Here is an 18,964-nt window from a genome sequence, read left to right on the forward strand (position 1 = left end):
GCCGAGTCCAAGATCGGATCAGCCATGATCTTATTGAATGGCGGAGCAGGCTCGAGGGGCCGAATGGCCGACTCCTGCTCCCATTTCTTATCATTTTGAACTCGGAGTGCTGTCACGCCTGACACTAGTGACTGAGGCTCCCCGCGGAGAATTACAATTAGGGAGAGACGTCGCGGGTTACTGCGGGGAAGGGTCAGGGAGAATATACCCCCCTCCACATTGAGAAACCCCCGGGACGGCAGCGCTCCCGCGAAACCCCCCCCCCCCCGGAATGATAAAGTGGATTAACGCACGGCCTTCTCCAGACTGTCGGCGCTCGGCATGTGAGCCAGGTCCACGAAGGGGTGGGCGAAGAACTCCTCGAAGGTTATCCTGTGCCCTGGGTCCCTCACCAGCAGCCGGAGGAGCAGATCCCGACAGTCCCCAGAGACACGTGCACCGGCCGGAAGCTGCAGCCAAAAGCAAGAGGGCGTTAAAACATCCGGGGAGGGAAGAAGACCACAGGAAGCCCTCCCGGGCCAGAGATTCCCCAATCACCCCCGCTTCCCCGGTCTCAATCCGCAACGCAATACGTCACAAAAAAATATTGTAAAGCAATCACCCAGCGGGCGGAAACGAGCACCGACATTTCTCATCCCGACAGTTAAATATTGTGTTTAGCGTCACAGTTTTAAAGTCGGACCAGCGCAGGATGAACAGATGATTAAAAAAAAACAAGCTTCCTGGGCTCTGCAGTCAGAGGTTTGTATCCGAATCCCTTTGCTCCCACCCCCACCGCCCCCCCCCCAGGACATGCTGGGATTGGAGGCGGTAGGTGCCCCATCCAATCAGAGGTTCACACGCCCGCGACTCAATCCGCCTGGGGGGGGGGCTGGTAATGTTTGCGCACGGACCGTTCATAAATCCATGTGCTCGCAGTTTCCACATTTAAAAAAGCGGGTGAGCCAGCTGTGCTGGAGCCCCAGAGTGCCGCCCAGCTCGAGGGGAAGGTCGGTGGTCAGTACTCTGCACGGCGAGTTGTTCAATCTTCAGACACTGGGCCGGTGAGAGAGCGATCTCCATCTGCTGAGCTCCTGTAACGGGTGTCCGTAGTCTGTTACTCAGTGTCAGCGGTGGCTCAGTGAGCAGCACCCTCGCCTCGGAGTCAGAAGGTCGTGGGTTCAAGTCCCACTCCAGGGACTCAAGCACAAAAATCCAGGCCGACACTCCCAGTGCAGTGCTGAGGGAGCGTTTCGCTGTCGGAGGCGCCGTCTTTCGGATGAGACGTTAAACCCCGAGGCCCCGTCTGCTCGCTCAGGCGAACGTAAAAAGATCCCTTGGATCCATTTCGAAGAGGAGCAGGGGAGTTATTCCCCAGTGTCCTGGGCCAATATTTATCCCTCAATCAACATAACAAAAAGCAGATTATCTGGTCATGGTCACATTGCTGTTTGTGGGAGCTTGCTGTGCGCAAATTGGCTGCTGCGTTTTCTACAACAGTGACTACACTTCAAAATATACTGGCAGGTGACCTAATCGAGGTCATTTAAAATGATGAAAGGTTTTGATAGAGTGAATACAGAGAGAATGTTTCCACTTGTGGGGAAGAGCATAACTAGAGGCCATCAATATAAGATAGTCACCAAGAAATCCAATAGGGAATTCAGGAGAAACTTCTTTACCCAGAGAATGTGGAACTTGCTGTCACAGGGAATGGTTGAGGCGAATAGTATCGATGCATTTAAGGGGAGGCTGGACAAACAATGAAGGGAATAGAGGGTCATGCTGATAGATTTAGATGAGGAAAGACAGGAGGAGGCTCGAGTGGAGCATAAACGCTGGCATGGACTGGTTGGGCCGAATGGCCTGTTTCTGTGCCGTATATCCTGTGTAACTGCATTGGCTGTAAAGTGCTTTGGGACGTCCCGAGGTCATGAAAGGCGCTATATAAATGCAAGTCTTTCTTTCTTATCACACTGGGAAGAGACAGCATCGGTGCTCAGGTGTGATGCCCTCCAGAGTTGAATGGCCTACTGAGGCTCACACACCAGGTTCGGTGCCTGAAGAACGGATGCTGGGGGCGAATAGAGGTCATTTTTTAAAAACAAAAATCAGAACATTAATTAGAAGTTCGTTGTGATCGGCAAATCAAACCGAAGCCTTTGAATCCATGTCCAGATACAGCTGAATAAATCTTAATTAGCCTGGTGTCCGTCCACAGGAGTGGCGAGTGGACTGGGCGGGGCAGGTGGGGAGGAAATCAGGCGCGACCCACAAAAAGTCAGATCGCAACCAAAGGGGCAGATCCTGGGCATTAAAGGTGAATTCAGTGGCACTCACTTACTGCCTGCTTAGAGCCCCCTCTGGTGGTGGCATGTTCCACTGCAACAGAGTGGGACCTCAGAACATCCGTGTGCAAGGTCGCCACCCTGTGTCAGGATGTGAAATAACAGCAACTTGTATTCATATCATCATAGTCCCTCGAATCGAGTCTGACTTGCTTCCACGTCAAAAAGTTCACAGGTGTTTCAATGATGGACCTAAAGTTCTAGGTTCCGAACTAAATCTTGAAGGGCGGAAGATGCCTGTGCGTGGATTTTTTAACGTGGGGTGACCGTTGCACACCAGCCACCAGAATGTGGGAGGCCAGCCAGGAGCTTGTTGGAATAGTCAAGTCTAGAGGTAACAAAGGCAAGTTAAGAATTCACATGGGCCACCTTGCTACAACATAATTAGGAATGGCTAAGATCATCAGCCCCTAAACTCTTGCTTTTGATAAAAGTAGTAACTGGTCAAAAGGACAGTTACTCTCGAGCTCTCACTGAAAGGACACACAAGCTGTTTAAGGTGATCGGGTGGATTGAGGGAAACTATTCCCTCGGGTGGAGGGAGTCCAGAACAAGGGAGCAAAAACTTAAAATCAGAGCCAGGCCATTCAGGGTGATGTCAGGAATCACGTCTTGACACAAAGGGCAGTGGGAATCGGGAACTCTCTCCCCCAAAAAGTTGTGGGTGCTGGTGGTCAATTGAAAATTTCAGTACGGAGATTGATCGATTTTTTGATAGGCAAGGGTTGCAGAACCACAGAGGTAAATGTCAGCTGTGGCTCACTGGGCAGCACTCTCACCTCTGAGTCAGCAGGTTGTGGGTTCAAGTCCCACTCCAGGGACTTGAGCACAGAAATCTAGGCTAACACTCCCAGTGCAGTGCTGAGGGAGTGCCGCACTGTCGGAGGGGCAGTACTGAGGGAGCGCCGCACTGACGGAGGGGCAGTACTGAGGGAGCGGCGCACTGTCGGAGAGGCAGTACTGAGGGAGCGCCGCACTGTCGGAGGGGCAGTACTGAGGGAGCGCCGCACTGTCGGAGGGGCAGTACTGAGGGAGCGCCGCACTGTCGGAGAGGCAGTACTGAGGGAGCGCCGCACTGTCGGAGAGGCAGTACTGAGGGAGCGCCGCACTGTCGGAGAGGCAGTACTGAGGGAGCGCCGCACTGTCGGAGAGGCAGTACTGAGGGAGCGCCGCACTGTCGGAGGGGCAGTACTGAGGGAGCGCCGCACTGTCGGAGGGGCAGTGCTGAGGGAATGCCGCACTGTCGGAGGGGCAGTACTGAGGGAGCGCCGCACTGTCGGAGGGGCAGTACTGAGGGAGTGCCGCACTGTCGGAGGGGCAGTGCTGAGGGAATGCCGCACTGTCGGAGGGGCAGTACTGAGGGAGCGTCGCACTGTCGGAGGGGCAGTGCTGAGGGAGTGCCGCACTGTCGGAGGTGGCGTCTTTCGCATGAGATGTTAAACCGAGGCCCCGTCTGCTCTCTCGGGTGGATGCAAAAAGATTCCACTTGGCACAGTTGCAGCTTAGGAGCTTCTGTCCCCAACTGATGGCCAGAACTAACACACACACAGACACACTCACCCATCCTGCTCATCAGACATGGACACCGCATCCCAAACAGGGGCCTTGGTTTAACGTCTCGTCTGAAAGACGGCACCTCCAACAGTTCAGCACTGCACTGAGAGTCAGCCTAGATTTTTGTGCTCGAGTCCCTGGAGTGGGACTTGAACCCACGACCTGCTGAGGAAACACACATTGCATTGCCCCGCCATCGACGGTCACTCACCTCGATGGCCTTGTTGCTACGAATCTTGTCCTCCAGCTCCGCAAACGACCTGGAGGCAAACGGGGGCCGGCCAAATAACGTTTCTGCAGTGAAACCAAACACGGCGGAGTCAGTGAGGGCCAAGACACTCGCCCCATGGCCCCTCCGCACAGCCCCACGGCCCCATAGCCCCTCCGCACAGCCCCACGGCCCCTCCCCGCGGCCCCTCCGCACAGCCCCACGGCCCCTCCGCACAGCCCCACGGCCCCTCCGCACAGCCGCACAGCCCCACGGCCCCTCCGCACAGCCCCACGGCCCCTCCGCACAGCCCCACGGCCCCTCCGCACAGCCCCACGGCCCCTCCGCACAGCCCCACGGCCCCTCCGCACAGCCCCACGGCCCCTCCGCACAGCCCCACGGCCCCATGGCCCCACAGCCCCACGGCCCCACAGCCCCACAGCCCCACAGCCCCATGGCCCCACAGCCCCACGGCCCCTCCGCACAGCCCCACGGCCCCATGGCCCCACAGCCCCATGGCCCCTCCGCACAGCCCCACGGCCCCTCCGCACAGCCCCACGGCCCCTCCGCACAGCCCCACGGCCCCACGGCCCCTCCGCACAGCCCCACGGCCCCTCCGCACAGCCCCACGGCCCCATGGCCCCACAGCCCCACGGCCCCACAGCCCCACAGCCCCACAGCCCCATGGCCCCACAGCCCCACGGCCCCTCCGCACAGCCCCACGGCCCCATGGCCCCACAGCCCCATGGCCCCTCCGCACAGCCCTGCGCCCCCATAGTCCCTCCGCACAGCCCCATGGCCCCTCCGCACAGCCCCATGGCCCCATGGCCCCTCCGCACAGCCCCATGGCCCCATGGCCCCTCCGCACATCCCCACGGCCCCTCCGCACAGCCCCATGGCCCCACGGCCCCTCCGCACATCCCCACGGCCCCTCCGCACATCCCCACGGCCCCTCCGCACATCCCCACGGCCCCTCCGCACATCCCCACGGCCCCACGGCCCCTCCGCACAGCCCCTCCGCACAGCCCCGTGGCTCCGTCCTTACACAGAGGGGTCATTAGACGGGGTATGTTAGAATAGTGGCTATGTTACCGGACCAGTAACCCAGAGGCCTGGACTAATGATCCAGAGACCAGAGTTCAAATCCCACCACGGCAGCTGGGGAATTAAAATTCAGTTAATTAAATAAATCTGGAAATAAAAAGCCAGCATTAGTAATGGTGACCATGAAACTACCAGATTGTCGTAAAAACCCAACCGGTTCATTAATGTTCCTTTAGGGAAGGAAATCTGCCGCCCTTACCCGGTCTGGCCGATATGTGACTCCAGACCCACAGCAATGTGGCTGACTCTTAACTGCCCTCTGAAATGGCGGCTCACCACCACCTTCTCAAGGGGCAATTAGGGATGGGCAATAAATGCCGGCCTTGCCAGGGATGCCCACATCCCAGGAAATAATTAAAAAAAACACACAGGGACGGCTTGTGAGACAAGTATTTTGAAAAGGAAGAATACAAAAAGGAAGGATATACTTGTCTTGGAGATGGTGCAACAGAGATTCACCAGATGGATTCCTGGTATGAGAGGGCTGTCTTATGATGAGAGATTGTGTCGAATGGGACTATACTCTCTGGAGTTTAGAAGAATGAGAGGTGATCTCATTGAAACACACAAGATTCTGAGGGAGATTGACAGGGTAGATGCAGGGAGGATGTTTCCCCCCGGGCTGGGGAGTCGAGAACCAGGGGTCACAGTCTCAGGATCAGGGGAAGGCCATTTAAGACAGAGATGTGGAGTTGAGGTCGAAGATCAGCCACGATCTGATTGAATGACGGAGCAGGCTCGAGGGGCCGAATGGCCGACTCCTGCTCCGTATCTTATGTTATGTAATGTGTCTATTTTCTTCTTCGAAATGTAAACATTATTTAACACAATCCTAATCGCCCTGGAGTTTCGAACAACGAGAGGTGGTTTCATTGAAACATACAAGATTCTGAAGGGGCTTGACAGGGTAGATGCAGGGAGGATGTTTCCCCCCGGGCTGGGGAGTCTAGAACCAGGGGTCACAGTCTCTGGATAAGGGGTCGGCCATTTAGGACTGAGATGAGGAGGAATTTCTTCACTCAGAGGGTGGTGAATCTTTGGAATTCTCTGCCCCAGAGGGCTGTGGAGGCTCAGTCTGAGAGTATATTCAAGGCGGAGATCGATAGATTTTTGGAGACTAGGGGAGTTAAGGAATATGGGGAGCGGGCAGGGAAGTGGAGTTGAGGTCGATGATCAGCCGTGATCTGATTGAATGGCCGACTCCCGCTCCCATTTCTTATCCTGCATTGGAGGCTCACCGTACAGAATAACTCCCAGCGACCACAGGTCTACCCGCGCGTCGTACTGCTGACGACACACCATCTCAGGCGCCATGTAGAGGGGGGAGCCACGGAGAACGTGCTTCTCATCCCACGGCGACATGTACTGTGCAAAGCCGAAGTCTGCAGAGGAGACAAGACAGCGGGTTAAAAATCGGGACCTCAAAGGGAGAACGGTTCTTTTTCTTAAGCAAACGCTGCATACTTGTTCATTCTGTATCTGGGCAACATCAACTTGCATTTATATAGCGCCTCTAGTGTTGTGCAACATCCCTCCACAGGAGCGTAATCGGTAATCGAGCTGCATAAACTGTGTTTACTGCGTACAGTTCTGGTCGCCATATTTAAAAAAAGGATATAGAGGCACTGGAGAGGGGCAGAGGAGATTTACAAGGATGATACCAGAAATACGAGGGTGTACACATCAGGAAAGGATGAACAGGCTGAGTCTCTTTTCTCTTGAAAAAAGCCTGAGGGGTGACCTAATGGAGGTCTTTAAAATGATGAAAGGTTTTGATAGAGTAGATACAGAGAGAATGTTTCCACTTGTGGGGAAGAGCATAACTAGAGGCCATCAATATAAGATAGTCACCAAGAAATCCAATAGGGAATTCAGGAGGAACTTCTTTACCCAGAGAGCGGTGAGAATGTGGAACTCGCTGCCACAGGGAGTGGTTGGGGTGAATAGTATCGATGCATTTAAGGGGAGGCTGGACAAGTATATGAGGGAGAAGGGAATAGAGGGTTATGCTGATAGATTTAGATGAGGAAAGACGGGAGGAGGCTCGAGTGGAGCATAAACACCGGCATGGACTGGTTGGGCCGAATGGCCTGTTTCTGCGCCATATATCCTAGGCAATGGGGGGGGGGGGGGCAGACGGAGGGAGCGAGGGGGGGAGACGGAGGGAGCGAGAGGGGGGAGCGAGGGGGGAGAGAGAGGGAGCGAGGGGGAGAGAGAGGGAGCGAGGGGGGAGAGAGAGGGAGCGAGGGGGGAGAGAGAGGGAGCGAGGGGGGAGAGAGAGGGAGCGAGGGGGGAGAGAGAGGGAGCGAGGGGGGAGAGAGAGGGAGCGAGGGGGGAGAGAGAGGGAGCGAGGGGGGAGAGAGAGGGAGCGAGGGGGGAGAGAGAGGGAGCGAGGGGGGAGAGAGAGGGAGCGAGGGGGGAGAGAGAGGGAGCGAGGGGGGAGAGAGAGGGAGCGAGGGGGGAGAGAGAGGGAGCGAGGGGGGAGAGAGAGGGAGCGAGGGGGGAGAGAGAGGGAGCGAGGGGGGAGAGAGAGGGAGCGAGGGGGGAGAGAGAGGGAGCGAGGGGGGAGAGAGAGGGAGCGAGGGGGGAGAGAGAGGGAGCGAGGGGGGAGAGAGAGGGAGCGAGGGGGGAGAGAGAGGGAGCGAGGGGGGAGAGAGAGGGAGCGAGGGGGGAGAGAGAGGGAGCGAGGGGGGAGAGAGAGGGAGCGAGGGGGGAGAGAGAGGGAGCGAGGGGGGAGAGAGAGGGAGCGAGGGGGGAGAGAGAGGGAGCGAGGGGGGAGAGAGAGGGAGCGAGGGGGGAGAGAGAGGGAGCGAGGGGGGAGAGAGAGGGAGCGAGGGGGGAGAGAGAGGGAGCGAGGGGGGAGAGAGAGGGAGCGAGGGGGGAGAGAGAGGGAGCGAGGGGGGAGAGAGAGGGAGCGAGGGGGGAGAGAGAGGGAGCGAGGGGGGAGAGAGAGGGAGCGAGGGGGGAGAGAGAGGGAGCGAGGGGGGAGAGAGAGGGAGCGAGGGGGGAGAGAGAGGGAGCGAGGGGGGAGAGAGAGGGAGCGAGGGGGGAGAGAGAGGGAGCGAGGGGGGAGAGAGAGGGAGCGAGGGGGGAGAGAGAGGGAGCGAGGGGGGAGAGAGAGGGAGCGAGGGGGGAGAGAGAGGGAGCGAGGGGGGAGAGAGAGGGAGCGAGGGGGGAGAGAGAGGGAGCGAGGGGGGAGAGAGAGGAGCGAGGGGGAGAGAGAGGGAGCGAGGGGGGAGAGAGAGGGAGCGAGGGGGGAGAGAGAGGGAGCGAGGGGGGAGAGAGAGGGAGCGAGGGGGAGAGAGAGGGAGCGAGGGGGGGAGAGAGAGGGAGCGAGGGGGAGAGAGAGGGAGCGAGGGGGGAGAGAGAGGGAGCGAGGGGGGAGAGAGAGGGAGCGAGGGGGAGAGAGAGGGAGCGAGGGGGGAGAGAGAGGGAGCGAGGGGGAGAGAGAGGGAGCGAGGGGGAGAGAGAGGGAGCGAGGGGGGAGAGAGAGGGAGCGAGGGGGGAGAGAGAGGGAGCGAGGGGGGAGAGAGAGGGAGCGAGGGGGGAGAGAGAGGGAGCGAGGGGGGAGAGAGAGGGAGCGAGGGGGAGAGAGAGGGAGCGAGGGGGGAGAGAGAGGGAGCGAGGGGGGGAGAGAGAGGGAGCGAGGGGGAGAGAGAGGGAGCGAGGGGGGAGAGAGAGGGAGCGAGGGGGGAGAGAGAGGGAGCGAGGGGGGAGAGAGAGGGAGCGAGGGGGGAGAGAGAGGGAGCGAGGGGGGAGAGAGAGGGAGCGAGGGGGGAGAGAGAGGGAGCGAGGGGGGAGAGAGAGGGAGCGAGGGGGGAGAGAGAGGGAGCGAGGGGGGAGAGAGAGGGAGCGAGGGGGGAGAGAGAGGGAGCGAGGGGGGAGAGAGAGGGAGCGAGGGGGAGAGAGAGGGAGCGAGGGGGGAGAGAGAGGGAGCGAGGGGGGAGAGAGAGGGAGCGAGGGGGGAGAGAGAGGGAGCGAGGGGGGAGAGAGAGGGAGCGAGGGGGGAGAGAGAGGGAGCGAGGGGGGAGAGAGAGGGAGCGAGGGGGGAGAGAGAGGGAGCGAGGGGGAGAGAGAGGGAGCGAGGGGGAGAGAGAGGGAGCGAGGGGGGAGAGAGAGGGAGCGAGGGGGGAGAGAGAGGGAGCGAGGGGGAGAGAGAGGGAGCGAGGGGGGAGAGAGAGGGAGCGAGGGGGGAGAGAGAGGGAGCGAGGGGGAGAGAGAGGGAGCGAGGGGGGAGAGAGAGGGAGCGAGGGGGGAGAGAGAGGGAGCGAGGGGGGAGAGAGAGGGAGCGAGGGGGAGAGAGAGGGAGCGAGGGGGGAGAGAGAGGGAGCGAGGGGGGAGAGAGAGGGAGCGAGGGGGGAGAGAGAGGGAGCGAGGGGGAGAGAGAGGGAGCGAGGGGGGAGAGAGAGGGAGCGAGGGGGGAGAGAGAGGGAGCGAGGGGGGAGAGAGAGGGAGCGAGGGGGAGAGAGAGGGAGCGAGGGGGGAGAGAGAGGGAGCGAGGGGGAGAGAGAGGGAGCGAGGGGGGAGAGAGAGGGAGCGAAGAGAGGAGCGAGGGGGAGAGAGAGGGAGCGAGGGGGGAGAGAGAGGGAGCGAGGGGGGAGAGAGAGGGAGCGAGGGGGGAGAGAGAGGGAGCGAGGGGGGAGAGAGAGGGAGCGAGGGGGGAGAGAGAGGGAGCGAGGGGGGAGAGAGAGGGAGCGAGGGGGGAGAGAGAGGGAGCGAGGGGGGAGAGAGAGGGAGCGAGGGGGGAGAGAGAGGGAGCGAGGGGGGAGAGAGAGGGAGCGAGGGGGGAGAGAGAGGGAGCGAGGGGGGAGAGAGAGGGAGCGAGGGGGGAGAGAGAGGGAGCGAGGGGGGAGAGAGAGGGAGCGAGGGGGGGAGAGAGAGGGAGCGAGGGGGGAGAGAGAGGGAGCGAGGGGGGAGAGAGAGGGAGCGAGGGGGGAGAGAGAGGGAGCGAGGGGGGAGAGAGAGGGAGCGAGGGGGGAGAGAGAGGGAGCGAGGGGGGAGAGAGAGGGAGCGAGGGGGAGAGAGAGGGAGCGAGGGGGGAGAGAGAGGGAGCGAGGGGGGAGAGAGAGGGAGCGAGGGGGGAGAGAGAGGGAGCGAGGGGGGAGAGAGAGGGAGCGAGGGGGGAGAGAGAGGGAGCGAGGGGGGAGAGAGAGGGAGCGAGGGGGGAGAGAGAGGGAGCGAGGGGGGAGAGAGAGGGAGCGAGGGGGAGAGAGAGGGAGCGAGGGGGGAGAGAGAGGGAGCGAGGGGGGAGAGAGAGGGAGCGAGGGGGAGAGAGAGGGAGCGAGGGGGGAGAGAGAGGGAGCGAGGGGGGAGAGAGAGGGAGCGAGGGGGGAGAGAGAGGGAGCGAGGGGGGAGAGAGAGGGAGCGAGGGGGGAGAGAGAGGGAGCGAGGGGGGAGAGAGAGGGAGCGAGGGGGGAGAGAGAGGGAGCGAGGGGGGAGAGAGAGGGAGCGAGGGGGGAGAGAGAGGGAGCGAGGGGGGAGAGAGAGGGAGCGAGGGGGGAGAGAGAGGGAGCGAGGGGGGAGAGAGAGGGAGCGAGGGGGGAGAGAGAGGGAGCGAGGGGGGAGAGAGAGGGAGCGAGGGGGGAGAGAGAGGGAGCGAGGGGGGAGAGAGAGGGAGCGAGGGGGGAGAGAGAGGGAGCGAGGGGGGAGAGAGAGGGAGAGGGGGGAGAGAGAGGGAGCGAGGGGGAGAGAGAGGGAGCGAGGGGGGAGAGAGAGGGAGCGAGGGGGGAGAGAGAGGGAGCGAGGGGGGAGAGAGAGGGAGCGAGGGGGGAGAGAGAGGGAGCGAGGGGGGAGAGAGAGGGAGCGAGGGGGGAGAGAGAGGGAGCGAGGGGGGAGAGAGAGGGAGCGAGGGGGGAGAGAGAGGGAGCGAGGGGGGAGAGAGAGGGAGCGAGGGGGGAGAGAGAGGGAGCGAGGGGGGAGAGAGAGGGAGCGAGGGGGGAGAGAGAGGGAGCGAGGGGGGAGAGAGAGGGAGCGAGGGGGGAGAGAGAGGGAGCGAGGGGGGAGAGAGAGGGAGCGAGGGGGGAGAGAGAGGGAGCGAGGGGGAGAGAGAGGGAGCGAGGGGGGAGAGAGAGGGAGCGAGGGGGGAGAGAGAGGGAGCGAGGGGGGAGAGAGAGGGAGCGAGGGGGGAGAGAGAGGGAGCGAGGGGGGAGAGAGAGGGAGCGAGGGGGGAGAGAGAGGGAGCGAGGGGGAGAGAGAGGGAGCGAGGGGGGAGAGAGAGGGAGCGAGGGGGGAGAGAGAGGGAGCGAGGGGGGAGAGAGAGGGAGCGAGGGGGGAGAGAGAGGGAGCGAGGGGGGAGAGAGAGGGAGCGAGGGGGGAGAGAGAGGGAGCGAGGGGGGAGAGAGAGGGAGCGAGGGGGGAGAGAGAGGGAGCGAGGGGGGAGAGAGAGGGAGCGAGGGGGGAGAGAGAGGGAGCGAGGGGGGAGAGAGAGGGAGCGAGGGGGGAGAGAGAGGGAGCGAGGGGGGAGAGAGAGGGAGCGAGGGGGGAGAGAGAGGGAGCGAGGGGGGAGAGAGAGGGAGCGAGGGGGGAGAGAGAGGGAGCGAGGGGGGAGAGAGAGGGAGCGAGGGGGGAGAGAGAGGGAGCGAGGGGGGAGAGAGAGGGAGCGAGGGGGGAGAGAGAGGGAGCGAGGGGGGAGAGAGAGGGAGCGAGGGGGGAGAGAGAGGGAGCGAGGGGGGAGAGAGAGGGAGCGAGGGGGGAGAGAGAGGGAGCGAGGGGGGAGAGAGAGGGAGCGAGGGGGGAGAGAGAGGGAGCGAGGGGGAGAGAGAGGGAGCGAGGGGGGAGAGAGAGGGAGCGAGGGGGGAGAGAGAGGGAGCGAGGGGGGAGAGAGAGGGAGCGAGGGGGGAGAGAGAGGGAGCGAGGGGGGAGAGAGAGGGAGCGAGGGGGGAGAGAGAGGGAGCGAGGGGGGAGAGAGAGGGAGCGAGGGGGGAGAGAGAGGGAGCGAGGGGGGAGAGAGAGGGAGCGAGGGGGGAGAGAGAGGGAGCGAGGGGGGAGAGAGAGGGAGCGAGGGGGGAGAGAGAGGGAGCGAGGGGGGAGAGAGAGGGAGCGAGGGGGGAGAGAGAGGGAGCGAGGGGGGAGAGAGAGGGAGCGAGGGGGGAGAGAGAGGGAGCGAGGGGGGAGAGAGAGGGAGCGAGGGGGAGAGAGAGGGAGCGAGGGGGGAGAGAGAGGGAGCGAGGGGGGAGAGAGAGGGAGCGAGGGGGGAGAGAGAGGGAGCGAGGGGGGAGAGAGAGGGAGCGAGGGGGGAGAGAGAGGGAGCGAGGGGGGAGAGAGAGGGAGCGAGGGGGGAGAGAGAGGGAGCGAGGGGGAGAGAGAGGGAGCGAGGGGGGAGAGAGAGGGAGCGAGGGGGGAGAGAGAGGGAGCGAGGGGGGAGAGAGAGGGAGCGAGGGGGGAGAGAGAGGGAGCGAGGGGGGAGAGAGAGGGAGCGAGGGGGGAGAGAGAGGGAGCGAGGGGGGAGAGAGAGGGAGCGAGGGGGGAGAGAGAGGGAGCGAGGGGGGAGAGAGAGGGAGCGAGGGGGGAGAGAGAGGGAGCGAGGGGGGAGAGAGAGGGAGCGAGGGGGGAGAGAGAGGGAGCGAGGGGGGAGAGAGAGGGAGCGAGGGGGGAGAGAGAGGGAGCGAGGGGGGAGAGAGAGGGAGCGAGGGGGGAGAGAGAGGGAGCGAGGGGGGAGAGAGAGGGAGCGAGGGGGGAGAGAGAGGGAGCGAGGGGGGAGAGAGAGGGAGCGAGGGGGGAGAGAGAGGGAGCGAGGGGGGAGAGAGAGGGAGCGAGGGGGGAGAGAGAGGGAGCGAGGGGGGAGAGAGAGGGAGCGAGGGGGGAGAGAGAGGGAGCGAGGGGGGAGAGAGAGGGAGCGAGGGGGGAGAGAGAGGGAGCGAGGGGGGAGAGAGAGGGAGCGAGGGGGGAGAGAGAGGGAGCGAGGGGGAGAGAGAGGGAGCGAGGGGGGAGAGAGAGGGAGCGAGGGGGGAGAGAGAGGGAGCGAGGGGGGAGAGAGAGGGAGCGAGGGGGGAGAGAGAGGGAGCGAGGGGGGAGAGAGAGGGACGAGGGGGGAGAGAGAGGGAGCGAGGGGGGAGAGAGAGGGAGCGAGGGGGGAGAGAGAGGGAGCGAGGGGGAGAGAGAGGGAGCGAGGGGGGAGAGAGAGGGAGCGAGGGGGGAGAGAGAGGGAGCGAGGGGGGAGAGAGAGGGAGCGAGGGGGGAGAGAGAGGGAGCGAGGGGGGAGAGAGAGGGAGCGAGGGGGGAGAGAGAGGGAGCGAGGGGGGAGAGAGAGGGAGCGAGGGGGGAGAGAGAGGGAGCGAGGGGGGAGAGAGAGGGAGCGAGGGGGGAGAGAGAGGGAGCGAGGGGGGAGAGAGAGGGAGCGAGGGGGGAGAGAGAGGGAGCGAGGGGGGAGAGAGAGGGAGCGAGGGGGGAGAGAGAGGGAGCGAGGGGGGAGAGAGAGGGAGCGAGGGGGGAGAGAGAGGGAGCGAGGGGGGAGAGAGAGGGAGCGAGGGGGAGAGAGAGGGAGCGAGGGGGGAGAGAGAGGGAGCGAGGGGGGAGAGAGAGGGAGCGAGGGGGGAGAGAGAGGGAGCGAGGGGGGAGAGAGAGGGAGCGAGGGGGGAGAGAGAGGGAGCGAGGGGGGAGAGAGAGGGAGCGAGGGGGGAGAGAGAGGGAGCGAGGGGGGAGAGAGAGGGAGCGAGGGGGGAGAGAGAGGGAGCGAGGGGGGAGAGAGAGGGAGCGAGGGGGGAGAGAGAGGGAGCGAGGGGGGAGAGAGGGAGCGAGGGGGGAGAGAGGGAGCGAGGGGGGAGAGAGAGGGAGCGAGGGGGGAGAGAGAGGGAGCGAGGGGGGAGAGAGAGGGAGCGAGGGGGGAGAGAGAGGGAGCGAGGGGGGAGAGAGAGGGAGCGAGGGGGGAGAGAGAGGGAGCGAGGGGGGAGAGAGAGGGAGCGAGGGGGGAGAGAGAGGGAGCGAGGGGGGGAGAGAGAGGGAGCGAGGGGGGAGAGAGAGGGAGCGAGGGGGGAGAGAGAGGGAGCGAGGGGGGAGAGAGAGGGAGCGAGGGGGGAGAGAGAGGGAGCGAGGGGGGAGAGAGAGGGAGCGAGGGGGGAGAGAGAGGGAGCGAGGGGGGAGAGAGAGGGAGCGAGGGGGGAGAGAGAGGGAGCGAGGGGGGAGAGAGAGGGAGCGAGGGGGGAGAGAGAGGGAGCGAGGGGGGAGAGAGAGGGAGCGAGGGGGGAGAGAGAGGGAGCGAGGGGGGAGAGAGAGGGAGCGAGGGGGGAGAGAGAGGGAGCGAGGGGGGAGAGAGAGGGAGCGAGGGGGGAGAGAGAGGGAGCGAGGGGGGAGAGAGAGGGAGCGAGGGGGAGAGAGAGGGAGCGAGGGGGGAGAGAGAGGGAGCGAGGGGGGAGAGAGAGGGAGCGAGGGGGGAGAGAGAGGGAGCGAGGGGGGAGAGAGAGGGAGCGAGGGGGGAGAGAGAGGGAGCGAGGGGGGAGAGAGAGGGAGCGAGGGGGGAGAGAGAGGGAGCGAGGGGGGAGAGAGAGGGAGCGAGGGGGGAGAGAGAGGGAGCGAGGGGGGAGAGAGAGGGAGCGAGGGGGGAGAGAGAGGGAGCGAGGGGGGAGAGAGAGGGAGCGAGGGGGGAAGAGAGGGAGCGAGGGGGGAGAGAGAGGGAGCGAGGGGGGAGAGAGAGGGAGCGAGGGGGGAAGCGAGGGGAGAGAGAGGGAGCGAGGGGGGAGAGAGAGGGGAGCGAGGGGGGAGAGAGAGGGAGCGAGGGGGGAGAGAGAGGTGAGCGAGGGGGGGAGAGAGGGAGGAGAGAGAGAGAGAGAGAGGGAAGCGAAGGGGAGAGAGAGGGAGCGAGGGGGGAGAGAGAGAGCGGGGGGAGAGAGAGGGAGCGAGGGGGGAGAGAGAGGGAGCGAGGGGGGAGAGAGAGGGAGCGAGGGGGGAAGAGAGAGGGAGCGAGGGGGAGAGAGAGGGAGCGAGGGGGAGAGAGAGGGAGCGAGGGGGGAGAGAGAGGGAGCGAGGGGGAGAGAGAGGGAGCGAGGGGGGAGAGAGAGGGAGCGAGGGGGGAGAGAGAGGAGCGAGGGGGGAGAGAGAGGGAGCGAGGGGGGAGAGAGAGGGAGCGAGGGGGGAGAGAGAGGGAGCGAGGGGGGAGAGAGAGAGGGAGCGAGGGGGGAGAGAGAGGGAGCGAGGGGGGAGAGAGAGGGAGCGAGGGGGAGAGAGAGGGAGCGAGGGGGGAGAGAGAGGGAGCGAGGGGGGAGAGAGAGGGAGCGAGGGGGGAGAGAGAGGGAGCGAGGGGGGAGAGAGAGGGAGCGAGGGGGGAGAGAGAGGGAGCGAGGGGGAGAGAGAGGGAGCGAGGGGGAGAGAGAGGGAGCGAGGGGGAGAGAGAGGGAGCGAGGGGGGAGAGAGAGGGAGCGAGGGGGGAGAGAGAGGGAGCGAGGGGGGAGAGAGAGGGAGCGAGGGGGGAGAGAGAGGGAGCGAGGGGGAGAGAGAGGGAGCGAGGGGGGAGAGAGAGGGAGCGAGGGGGGAGAGAGAGGGAGCGAGGGGGGAGAGAGAGGGAGCGAGGGGGGAGAGAGAGGGAGCGAGGGGGGAGAGAGAGAGAGAGGGAGCGAGGGGGGAGAGAGAGGGAGCGAGGGGGGAGAGAGAGGGAGCGAGGGGGGAGAGAGAGGGAGCGAGGGGGGAGAGAGAGGGAGCGAGGGGGGAGAGAGAGGGAGCGAGGGGGGAGAGAGAGGGAGCGAGGGGGAGAGAGAGGGAGCGAGGGGGAGAGAGAGGGAGCGAGGGGGAGAGAGAGGGAGCGAGGGGGGAGAGAGAGGGAGCGAGGGGGGAGAGAGAGGGAGCGAGGGGGGAGAGAGAGGGAGCGAGGGGGGAGAGAGAGGGAGCGAGGGGGGAGAGAGAGGGAGCGAGGGGGGAGAGAGAGGGAGCGAGGGGGAGAGAGAGGGAGCGAGGGGGGAGAGAGAGGGAGCGAGGGGGGAGAGAGGGAGCGAGGGGGAGAGAGAGGAGCGAGGGGGGAGAGAGAGGGAGCGAGGGGGGAGAGAGAGGGAGCGAGGGGGGAGAGAGAGGGAGCGAGGGGGGAGAGAGAGGGAGCGAGGGGGGAGAGAGAGGGAGCGAGGGGGGAGAGAGAGGGAGCGAGGGGGGAGAGAGAGGGAGCGAGGGGGAGAGAGAGGGAGCGAGGGGGAGAGAGAGGGAGCGAGGGGGGAGAGAGAGGGAGCGAGGGGGGAGAGAGAGGGAGCGAGGGGGAGAGAGAGGGAGCGAGGGGGGAGAGAGAGGGAGCGAGGGGGGAGAGAGAGGGAGCGAGGGGGGAGAGAGAGGGAGCGAGGGGGGAGAGAGAGGGAGCGAGGGGGGAGAGAGAGGGAGCGAGGGGGGAGAGAGAGGGAGCGAGGGGGAGAGAGAGGGAGCGAGGGGGAGAGAGAGGGAGCGAGGGGGGAGAGAGAGGGAGCGAGGGGGGAGAGAGAGGGAGCGAGGGGGGAGAGAGAGGGAGCGAGGGGGAGAGAGAGGGAGCGAGGGGGAGAGAGAGGGAGCGAGGGGGGAGAGAGAGGGAGCGAGGGGGGAGAGAGAGGGAGCGAGGGGGGAGAGAGAGGGAGCGAGGGGGGAGAGAGAGGGAGCGAGGGGGGAGAGAGAGGGAGCGAGGGGGGAGAGAGAGGGAGCGAGGGGGGAGAGAGAGGGAGCGAGGGGGGAGAGAGAGGGAGCGAGGGGGGAGAGAGAGGGAGCGAGGGGGGAGAGAGAGGGAGCGAGGGGGGAGAGAGAGGGAGCGAGGGGGGAGAGAGAGGGAGCGAGGGGGGAGATAGAGGGAGCGAGGGGGGAGATAGAGGGAGCGAGGGGGGAGATAGAGGGAGCGAGGGGGGAGATAGAGGGAGCGAGGGGGGAGATAGAGGGAGCGAGGGGGGAGATAGAGGGAGCGAGGGGGGAGATAGAGGGAGCGAGGGGGGAGATAGAGGGAGCGAGGGGGGAGATAGAGGGAGCGAGGGGGGAGATAGAGGGAGCGAGGGGGGAGATAGAGGGAGCGAGGGGGGAGATAGAGGGAGCGAGGGGGGAGATAGAGGGAGCGAGGGGGGAGATAGAGGGAGCGAGGGGGGAGATAGAGGGAGCGAGGGGGGAGATAGAGGGAGCGAGGGGGGAGATAGAGGGAGCGAGGGGGGAGATAGAGGGAGCGAGGGGGGAGATAGAGGGAGCGAGGGGGGAGATAGAGGGAGCGAGGGGGGAGATAGAGGGAGCGAGGGGGGAGATAGAGGGAGCGAGGGGGGAGATAGAGGGAGCGAGGGGGGAGATAGAGGGAGCGAGGGGGGAGATAGAGGGAGCGAGGGGGGAGATAGAGGGAGCGAGGGGGGAGATAGAGGGAGCGAGGGGGGAGATAGAGGGAGCGAGGGGGGAGATAGAGGGAGCGAGGGGGGAGATAGAGGGAGCGAGGGGGGAGATAGAGGGAGCGAGGGGGGAGATAGAGGGAGCGAGGGGGGAGATAGAGGGAGCGAGGGGGGAGATAGAGGGAGCGAGGGGGGAGATAGAGGGAGCGAGGGGGGAGGGGGAGATAGAACAGGCGACTCACCAGCGAGCTTGAGGTGCGGTGTGCTCAACGAGCTGAGCAGAACGTTCTGTGGCTTCAGGTCGAGGTGAGAGATGTTCCGCTGGTGGAGATACTGGAGAGCGGAGGCTGAGAAAGGAGAGGGAGGGGATTGAGAGAAAAGATCGACGATTTCTGCAAACGGTAAACATTTACCCGATTCAAAACACTCGGGTCTGACTTTTTCGTTAAATAATTAAGTGCGTTTTTTTGTTTTCTTCAGAATGAAACCGTTCCTCCCAGCCCCGCAAAGTTCACAGCACGGTGGGTGTGTGTGTGGGGTTGAGGCTTGGCGGGGGGGGGGGGGGGGGAGGGTGGGTGGGTGAGGGGGGGGGTGGGTGGGTGAGGGGGGGGGTGGGTGGGTGGGTGAGGCGTGGGGGGAGGGTGGGTGGGTGAGGGGGGGGGGGTGGGTGAGGCGTGGGGGGAGGGTGGGTGGGTGAGGGGGGGGTGAGTTGCACAGCCCCAGGGAGATCCAGGTTCAGTCCCAGTCTGGCCGGAGTTTGTTGTGTTAATGACACCCAGCGCATCCTCCACCAATGTTCCCACGAATGTTTGTATCCCGTGCGCTGTTCCTGTAAATTTCCTGAAGCGGCGCGTTTTCCCGTCTAGCAGCAGGGTACGGGTAGCCCAGTGGTGATGTTACTGGACCAGTAATCCAGAGGCCTGGACTTATGATCCAGACACAAAAGTTCAAATCCCACCAGGGCAGCTGGGGAATTTAAATTCAGTTAATTAAATAAATCTGGAATAAAAAGCTAGTATTGGTGATGGTGGCCGTGTCACTACCGGATTGTCGTTAAAAACCCATCTGGTTCACTAATGTTCCTTTAGGTTCGGAAATCTGCTGCCCTTACCCGGTCTGGCCTATATGTGACTCCAGACCCACAGCAATGTGGCTGTCTCTTAACTGCCTCCTGAAATGGCCCAGCGAGCCAGAAGGCGGCTCACCACCACCTTCTCAAGGGGCAATTAGGGATGGGCAATAAATGCCGGCCTTACCAGCGACGCCCACATCCCGTGAACAATTTTTTTAAAAGCTGGGGGGGGGTGCCTGCTGGGGACCTCCTGATTGGCGAGTGGGGGGAAACAGTGCCTCCCCCACCATGGTTTAGTGGGATGGTCCACACATTGTTCAATAGGAATCAGCAACTAGCCACAGGTGTGGATGGGGCGATACCAGTTTAGCCACACGCACCAATTTCAGTAGAAGACGCCTCGACGCACAATCCAGGTCAACATACTTCACACACGTGCGTACATTTACTGAACAACTATCTACCA

At 63.8% G+C, this 18,964-nt stretch overlaps 1 protein-coding gene across 1 annotated transcript in view; it reads right to left on the reverse strand.

The window, feature by feature from the left end:
* The window catches only part of ulk3 (unc-51 like kinase 3), a 62,684-nt gene that overhangs the window by 34,291 nt on the left and 9,429 nt on the right, over nucleotides 1–18,964 (reverse strand). The window contains 4 exon segments of the mRNA XM_070864118.1: nucleotides 294–449; nucleotides 4,093–4,175; nucleotides 6,432–6,575; nucleotides 17,669–17,773. Of these exon segments, the coding sequence (XP_070720219.1) occupies nucleotides 294–449; nucleotides 4,093–4,175; nucleotides 6,432–6,575; nucleotides 17,669–17,773 (488 nt within the window).

The sequence above is a fragment of the Pristiophorus japonicus genome, chromosome 21 (assembly GCF_044704955.1).
Source record: "Pristiophorus japonicus isolate sPriJap1 chromosome 21, sPriJap1.hap1, whole genome shotgun sequence".
NCBI classification, from domain to species: domain Eukaryota; kingdom Metazoa; phylum Chordata; class Chondrichthyes; family Pristiophoridae; genus Pristiophorus; species Pristiophorus japonicus.